Raw genomic sequence first — 8,843 nt, forward strand, 5'->3', positions numbered from 1 at the left:
AAACACTTGCAAACCCAAAAAACCCAATTGGCAATGCGGTCAGTTTAAATTTGTATACCCAAAAAGACTCAAAATTTTCAACCCTAGTCACTAGATCCCCATAACCAATTCCAGTCACCACTACGAGGATATAAACATACAAACATATATACATACATATATAACATACACATAATCAAAGTGATAAGAAAGGAGGAGGAGAGTATACCAGTGCAGATCCAGTCGCCGATACGGGGGAGCCATTTAGAATCGGCGGGGGTTTTGGTGTCGACGAGAAGGCGGGGCTGCTTACATCTGTTGCAGAAGGACCTGAAGGCATAGTTGCGGTTCCTGCATCCACCGCACTCCCAATCCCCTTCTCTCCCTTCTCCTCCCATCTTCTCTGTAACTCTCTCTCTCTCTCTCTCTCTATATATATATATATGTATATTAGCAGAAGTGGAGAAGAAGGAGAGCTTTGTTATTTGGTGTGTGCTCAAAATGGAGACATTTTTATGGGGAAGTTTGTTCTGGTAACGGGGAGAGAAGAGGCGGGCCGATAAACGGCGTGAGAGCGAGGGTTTCGAAGGCGATACGCAAATACGGAACCTATTCAACGCTTTTTACATCACCACTCCAACATACGGACGTCTTCGAAAAATATCTTCTTTTTTTAAATTAGACACTGGTCATTTTTCTTTTTTGAAAGGTGAAAATAATTTTTAATTTAATATTTATTTTTATTTCACTCATTTTATTTTATTTTTAAATGAAACCAGACAATACCTTTATTTGTCTGATTGTGGCTGGTGACTCAGACCACAATATGTGGATTTGATATTACATTTAATAATTTAGTTTTAAAAAATAATTAATTTAAATATGAATTTCAAAATTTAGATCTTGTTTGGGGACAAGTTTTTTTAGTAATTTTTTTTGTTTTTTAGTTAAAATGTGATGTAAAAAAAATTAGTATGTTTGTGATAACTTTTTGACTTTTTACGAAAAGCTGTGACAAAAGTAGAGAGAAAAAAGAATCTTTAATTTTTTAGTATGAATTGTTGACTATTTAGTTTTTTTAATAATTTTTTGACTTTTTAACTAAAAGGAGCACTTGCCAAACGAAGGCTTGTTATAAATTTGAATTAATGTAGCTATTAAATTTTCACACTTCGGGTTCTAATTCTACAAAAATCATAATAGAATATACTTTTCTATTTCTAATTTGTCCTCCATTATAATTTCTTTGTTCACCTATAACAATTTCTATCTTTCGTTAATCAATAGAAGAGTAAAAATATTATATCAAAGGCTTTATAAAATTTCAAGGGCAAATTACGTATACTTCCCTCGAGATTTGACTAAATTACAGACATTCCCTTGAGATTTCAAAAATTACATCTCGTCCCTTGAAGTTTGTATTTTCATAACAATTTGCCCCTGAGATTTATATTTCATAACAAATTACCCTCCTAATTTCTTATGCAAATATAGCATTCAAGAAGAAATTTATAATTTTTCAAACCTCAAGAGGATATTTGTAATTTAACCAAACCTCAAGGAAGATATATGTAATTTGCCCTAAATTTCAAGTACAACCTTACATCCAAAAATAGTACTACATAACTACTAAGTCCAATGTGCTGGTTATCCATAACAACTTACTCTCCTACAATTTGTATAAAATTCATCTCCAAATTTTTTCATTTAAAATCTTATTGGATCATTATTTACTTAGTTATACAAAAGGAAGTCATTGATCCCATGTTCTTTCATTTCATGACGATCTTAATGTGCTGCAGATGTGGTTTTGTTTCCAAATTTTCACCCAAAAGCCATATAGATTGGAGTGTATTGTTTTAAAATAAATCTGAACTATTGAATTGTGTTATGGCTGATCAAAACATTCACCACAACAGATGATCCAAATCCAAAATGTTAGATAGCTCATCACTGAAAAGTTAATTAGTAGGCAATGCATTCTAATTATCGTACACTAAACAATAAATGGTTATGAATGGCATTTTTACAGCTGGCAAAAATCCGAGAACAGAACTGTAAACCATTGATTGGTTCTTGAATTATTTTATACTATTTTCCAAGTTAATCCCAATAATTCATGGATCAAATGAAAATAGAATTACTTATATTTTTCTAGCTTCCTCAGTAATTCCAGATTAGCTTTGGAATAACCAAGATGTTCAAAACTGTATGTAACGCAAAAACATTTTGGTTATCTCTTAACACTGCATTGCTTTGAATTATGCATTAAAATTTATATATCAAAAAATTCACATGTTGTGAATCTCTCATTGACCTGCCTGCATGTTACACTGCAATTTTACACAGTATGCCATGTACAAAACGATTAGAGAGGCCTAGTTGAGTTTAACATAAACCAAAACAAGGTACAAAACACAGGAAGGGCAGTGAACTGCAATGTCAAGATGGAAATCCTACAGAAATTGACTGAAGTATTTAGCTACAATATTGGCCTCTGTTGCAAAAATCAAATATGGGTTAAGAAAACCTGCACAAAAGCTCCACGCATTCCTGGAGTAGTGTCCGATGCTGTTCACTGCAAATGCTCCTGCAAAAGGCATTCATCAAGATCAGGGAATCAGTTTCAATAAAAGTGATTGAATCCTGGTCGTACATTGCACACTAGTCTGGAGTGAATGTGACAATGAATGTAAATCAAACAAGGTTGAGAACTTTAATAAAAGTGCCGTAAGTTTACCTTTATCTTGTCAAATATGGCTGCAAGCATGGTAGTGTTGTATGCTACAGTCAGTGGACTTAAAAACACAATCCTTACTCCACAAAGAATTTAGATACACATAATTGATGTTAACAAGAAAACTTTGACATTCAATTGTTATTTTGAGCTTCCAAATGGGCAAATACAATTTATCTTGTAGAACATGGTCATTAAGGAAGAGAAAATATTATGATTCTACGCATAAGTAATAAAACAGTACCCCACGAATCTAATTATTTTTGGTCAGTTATATGGCCACCAATACTGGAAATGGCTCATTCACATAGATCAATTGGTGCACCTTCATGACACACAGCATAATGAACCATTCAATTTCCACAAATTGCCCAAACACAATGCAAACAAAATCTACATGGATTACTTATTTTCTTTTCTTTTCCAAAACAAGAAGATAAAGGTACTGTTGAATTCAATCTCATCTACGAGTCACAGTCCAACTGACCACCTTAAACTCTAGTTCTACTGTTCAGTCTAGAACCAGTCATGCAACCCTATCCTATCCAAGGATGGATCTAGAGGGGTATGGAGGGGGGCGACCACACCCCCAAAAATTTGAAAAATATCATATATTTATACTAGAAATTTTAAACTAATTTAAAATTATAAGAGTTTGCGCCCCAAAACATACTTTTGCACCCCCATTGTGATAATCCTGGATCCGTAATAATTCTCGGGGTGCAATCAAGCAGACATCATTACGCTAAGGCTTGTTGCTGCAAAGGATCCAAATCACCAAATCCAAAACCCTAACCATGGCAAGTGTAAAATCTCAAACCAATATTGGATCTTGACTTCCACAGCTTGCATACAGCCATATTTTTACACATCACTTTTTCATCGTAAATATCAAATGCCTAGAAAGATATGTATTATCATTCCATAATCAGAGTACAACCATTGAAATTCTACTCTCAAACCATACATAAAATGCAGAGATGCAACCATTTCTGACTAACAATAAACGTGGCACATGCAATTCTGATTCTGTGCAGCTCAAGAATAGCAAATAGAAACAAGTGACCATAACAAAAAGATTTGTAACTTCTTTTTTAAGTAATGATGCATTGAATATTACCAAACATAAAAGAAAAAAACTACTATTTTAACACTAACCTTAGCATCATGAAACACTAGGGAGCATGGCCTTCAACCAGTTCAATCGTTTCTCACATTTCAGTGACATGAATGTCTTTCTCCAGCATGGGCTCTGGAACAAATCCATTGCACCATTGTAAAGGCGTCGATCAACACCTTGCATTCCATTTATAGCTGTAATACAGCGGCCCGCAGAATATAGGTCATCCTTCTGAGCAATTGCATCTTTGCTTGATGCAGAAACAGTTCCAGTTTCTGAAGTCGCATTTGCATTTGAATTTTCATCTCCCTTATGACTCCTCTTGTTGGGACCCAAACTTGATGGTTGTACCAACTGCCGTTTGTTGCATCCATCTGAAATATTAACATTCCCCCTTGGGTGCGAAGTATTGTTGTTGCGCGACATATAGCCGCCACCAAATGAGATTGCATATTTTCCTGTGGCCTTTGACTTTGTGAATATTGTACATAGCTCTTCGTATATTGGGCAACCCCATTTTCTGTATGGCTTGATCTCAGGATGTACCTACAAGTTTTTTATTTATTTATGAGGTATATTATACTAACAAACGAGAACATTCAGAAGTAAGATGCACCTCAATATATTCTGCCCACACAAGATCATCAACGTCAACCATCTTCCGACGATAATCCCAACCAAAGCCACCATGGTTATAAAGTGGTTTCACAATGCGATAACGTTTACGCAATATAGCCAGGTGTTTCTTCAGCTGCATCTTATCATAATTCAAACCAGTCACCTGATTAAATTCTTTGCATACACGATCCCATGCATCATCTTTAAATCCACTTGGTATCACATCCAAATGGTATTTCATTTCATCAATCAGCAATTCTACAAATATCTTCTCTAGACGTGGTGGCCAATTCGGCATTGACCAAACAGCCTCTGATGGATCCTGACTTGGATGATTATCCATCTAATTTATGCAGGAACATAGCTATGTTAGACCTTTTATCAAACAAATTTAAACCAACATCCTTGATTTTGAAACCAAGCACCAATAGAGACCAATATGCAGGCCTTGTTTGGGAAGTTGGCTATTTTAGTAAGCTATTTTAGTTTTTAACTATTTTTATAGGCTAAAATTTTTATATTTGGAAAGATTGTTGGATTTTTTTTAATTGAATGTGATGTTTGTGTGAAAAAAAATAAAATAATTATGAGTTTGATGTGATATTTTGTTTTATTAATTATTTTAGCTTATTTTATCTTTTTGTAAATTTTAGCCCGAAATAGGCCAAGGCATATTTTGAAAAGATGGTAAAAAGTGACTTTCTGGTTTTTAACCAAACTTTTAGTTTTTTTAGACAAATAATTTAGAAAATTGGTAAAAAGTTGATTTTAACTTTTTTGATTAATATTTATTTATGATATCAAATCACAATAAAATGACTCAACTACTTCATTCAATTTAAAATATTTACAATTTCACCTATGTAACACATTTTGACCCATGAGGGATAGAATTGTAATTTCACTAGTGCCTGAAAAACAACTTCCGAAATGTCTTTAAATACAAAAAAGCCAACTTTTGACTTTTACTACAAACCTAAAAAAGTGACTAAAAGCCAAGTTCCCAAAACATCCCTAAAATATCCCTTGCCAAACAAGGCCGCAGAAGCAAACAGAACATTTTCTGCACCTATTCACACAATGTTGCATCATGAAACACACACCAATACTGATATTAACAAGATAAATATGGATATTTCACCAACTCACACAATTCTTTGTTTGAGTAACCTAATTTATTTACACAGATTAAGATTTATTTCTGTAGTCAAAGCATCGAGACAATGTTAGGCAACTATAAGATCATCTTAGTAAAGCCATCGCCCGGGCATTGACTACCCCATGGGAGTACATATTCAGTAGTAATTGGTTAACACGCATGTAACAGTGTGTGTGCAAGCCTATGTGTGAGAACGGAGTTGCAACCAATTTATCTCGACCAATAATTTGTAAATTTCTTGTGTTGCAACTCCAAGTCTTGAAAACAAAAAATAAATAAATAAAAGAAAATTACCAGCAAAAAAAAAAAAAAACCAACAACCTCGTAACAAAATAAACCCTAATTTTTCAATTTTATCAATTAAATTCTTAAATCTTTTTATTTATTTTCAATTTAAATCATCCGCTTTTTTTCATTAAGTAAACCTATTGAAAAAAAAGTATATTTTAGTCATTAAAATGTAAGTAATATGAAAAACTTCTTCCATTGAGTTTATTGACTAAAATTCATAATAGCTTAATTGAGTTTATTGACTAAAATTCATAATAGCTTAGATTGAAAACAAATTACAAAGTTCTAGGTTAAATTAACAAAATTAACAAAATCAGGGTTTAGATTGTTACAATGCTTAAAAAATCGGATTTTTTATTTTATTTTCCCAAAAATAACTTTAAAAAATGTAGGCTGTTGGCACAACAATTTCAGCTAGAACATTGTTGAAATCAATCACAACATTCAGAAGCCAGAACATTGGTCCTGGAAGGGTTTCACTTGAGTTGTTGAGTCAATCTTAATGAGAATTACAACAATTTCCTTACATAAACACGATCTTAGTTCGTGATTTGAAATATCGTTCTTCAACGGCCTTAGAACAATAGCCCTAAAAAAATAATTACTCATATAAACAAATTACATAAAAAACGATACAATTCGATGCAATGATATGAATATATGCATGTATTCATATGCACAATGTATGACAAACCGTTTCTGGGTCAGTGACGCCCTTGACTGACAACTTTCTTCGCTTCGTCGAAAGTGCGTGAGACATCTTCGGAGATGATAAATAGCAGAGAGAGAGAGGCACTGCAAAGTTTGGATGTTATTGATTATGAAAGGACACGAATTAAAACAACAGGCGGGAAGATTACGCGCCCAAAAAATAAAAGAAGTGGGAATACACCAGAAAATATGAAGTTATTTGGAAAATTGATTAAAAATTGATTTTATTTTTTATTTTATTTTATTTTTTTGTATAAAAAAATATGAGAAGTAATATGACTTAAAATGAATTAAAAGTTAAAAGTTAACTTTTAATTAGTGAGAAGGAGATTTTATGAGCTGGAAATGGGCCATGGTAAGAGCTGGGCAAGTTGAAGACCGAGCGCGTTTGGGCTAGGATATGTAACAACCCTCATTTTGACTTAGTCATACTTGCATACATTTATGGATGATCTTATTTTAATATGTGCATTTGCGAATCTTGTCTTATTTTGCTTGAATGATTGCTTGCCTGCCTTGTTCTCGTCTGGTGCGTTGCCGAGGTCATCTTAAGCCTAGACACCTTCGAGACCTTTGTCACTTAGAACTATCTTGGAACCCCGTTGGTTGACCTCCATCTTCACCCTGGCATATTGGCCGAGATGTCACCATCTAGGCCGAGGTGCGCGTCGCCTAGGCCGAGATGTGTATCATCTGGGCCGAGATGTTAGTATCTAGGCGTTCTAGATCCTTGATCCTTGCGTGAGTGATTTTGTTTCCTGGAATGGTATGACCTAGACCGAGGTATGGCACATCTAGGCCAAGGTGCGGCACAGCTTAGTCAAGTGTTGTCCTTCCAAGCCGATGTCATTGTTAACCTGCTTGCCGAAGCTTTGCCTTAGCCGAGATCATCACTTACCGGAGTCTTGTTGTTAGCCGATGTCGTTACTTGCCGGTGTGTTCTTGCCGCCTAGCTTGTCGAGTACACTTTGTCTTGGTCTTGTCTTGTCATGTCAGTCACCTTTTTGGATAGTGCCAATCAGCCGATGCCACGTGTCCCGACAGAGGGATTAAGCCAGTGATTGTCGTGAGGAGCATATCTTTTTGTATCAATCTTGCCTTTTAGAGAGAGAAAGTCTAGGAAAAAGAAGGAGAAGTTTGAGCTAGAGAGAGTGAACTTCCAAGCTTGATCGTTGGAGCTTGAGCCGTTAGATTCGAGTTTTGAGGTTAGAATCGTAACCTGTTCTTGTTGTTCTTATTGATCATCTAGCTGCATTGCACGATCAAACCTGTTCTGCACACCATTCATCGATTTAAAGTTGGTTTTAGAAAGAGAAAACGGTTTTCATGTGTTTTTGAAGAAAAACCTCGTTTGATCCGAAAGTTTGCATTAAAGCTCGTGTTTTTGTGTTTGTTTTGATAAGATCCTTGAGTGTGGGTACCCAGGTCCATGTTTTTGAATTCATAGCATGAAGTCTCAGCTGTTGTAATAGCAATTTTTGATCTTTGCATTCATCTTCCTCATGTTCATGTTCTTCAAGTTCTTCATGCTCATGTTCTTCATGTTTATCAAGAGGGAAACCCAGATTTTTCCCGACTTCGCTTTTGAATGTGGCCATCGAGGCTACACCTCGGCAAGAAGGTGTGGGACCTCGGCCTAGACCTGGTAGTTGCCCAGCGTGTTTTTTTTCCAAGGATAAGAAACTGTGTTTCAATTTGATTGACTTAGTTTTTGAAGAATGCCGAGGTCATTTGCATGTAAGCTAGACTTGTTTTGAGTAGTGCATTCACTAGACTTTATGTGTTGTAGGACTTGGACTTGCCTTGACCCCGACGTTTGCAGAACTAGGTGAGTGGTATTTTTGATAAAGCTATGTTATCAATGTTTTGATGAGCTTTGCTTTGCTTTGTTTTTGAAAGATATTTGTTAAGCGTGAATGATTGTCCTTAGTTTTGTATCTCGTATTATATTTGCCTGAATGACCTTCTCGGAAAGTCCCTTGTGCTGGAGGACTCTAAACTTTCGCAGCACATCTTGGTTGAAAAGTCCCTTGTGTTGGAGGACTCTAAACTTTCGCAGCACCTCTCATTTTGGAAGTCCCTTGTGCTGGAGGACTCTAAACTTTCGCAGCACATCCTGTCTTGAAAGTCCCTTGTGCTGGAGGACTCTAAACTTTCGCAGCACTCTCGTGTTAAAAGGCTACGGGCCTTTGTAGCATAGGTCCCTTGTGCTAGAGGACTCTAAACTT

General features: G+C 35.4%; 2 protein-coding genes across 4 annotated transcripts in view; both read right to left on the reverse strand.

The window, feature by feature from the left end:
• Positions 1–652, reverse strand: part of LOC114305449 (zinc finger (Ran-binding) family protein) — a 5,636-nt gene extending 4,984 nt beyond the window's left edge. The window contains exon 1 of one of the 2 annotated variants that reach the window (XM_028250537.2): positions 209–652. In XM_028250537.2, the coding sequence (XP_028106338.1) occupies positions 209–377 (169 nt within the window). In that variant the 5' untranslated portion in view covers positions 378–652. The remainder of the gene's footprint in view (positions 1–208) is intronic. The other variant, XM_082892243.1, reaches the window with a different exon arrangement.
• A 1,560-nt stretch (positions 653–2,212) lies between these two features.
• Positions 2,213–6,786, reverse strand: LOC114305448 (L10-interacting MYB domain-containing protein). 2 transcript variants are annotated; one of them, XM_028250536.2, is made up of 4 exons: positions 6,599–6,786; positions 4,453–4,797; positions 3,875–4,382; positions 2,213–2,569 (listed from the first exon to the last, which is right to left on the reverse strand). In XM_028250536.2, exons 1-3 carry the CDS (start codon positions 6,662–6,664, stop codon positions 3,882–3,884), a joined length of 912 nt encoding a protein of 303 aa, XP_028106337.2. In that variant the 5' UTR covers positions 6,665–6,786; the 3' UTR covers positions 2,213–2,569; positions 3,875–3,881. The 2 variants fall into 2 exon arrangements, with proteins under 2 accessions (XP_028106337.2, XP_082748388.1); XM_082892262.1 differs by having other exon boundaries at positions 4,453–4,776; positions 6,599–6,731.
• Positions 6,787–8,843: the final 2,057 nt, after the last annotated feature.

This window comes from Camellia sinensis, chromosome 1 (assembly GCF_055761805.1).
Source record: "Camellia sinensis isolate YWXY chromosome 1, ASM5576180v1, whole genome shotgun sequence".
In the NCBI taxonomy this organism is placed as follows: domain Eukaryota; kingdom Viridiplantae; phylum Streptophyta; class Magnoliopsida; order Ericales; family Theaceae; genus Camellia; species Camellia sinensis.

What these genes read in the sequence shown, in the direction of transcription:
- LOC114305448 (XM_028250536.2), bottom strand. Translation starts at nt 6,664, where the DNA reads ATGTCTCACGCACTTTCGACGAAGCGAAGAAAGTTGTCAGTCAAGGGC. An exon ending in GCGTCACTGACCCAGAAACG is followed by an intron (nt 4,798 to 6,598) that starts GTTTGTCATACA and finishes TGCATAAATTAG; the next exon opens with ATGGATAATCATCCAAGTCA. An exon ending in TGTGGGCAGAATATATTGAG is followed by an intron (nt 4,383 to 4,452) that starts GTGCATCTTACT and finishes AAAAACTTGTAG; the next exon opens with GTACATCCTGAGATCAAGCC.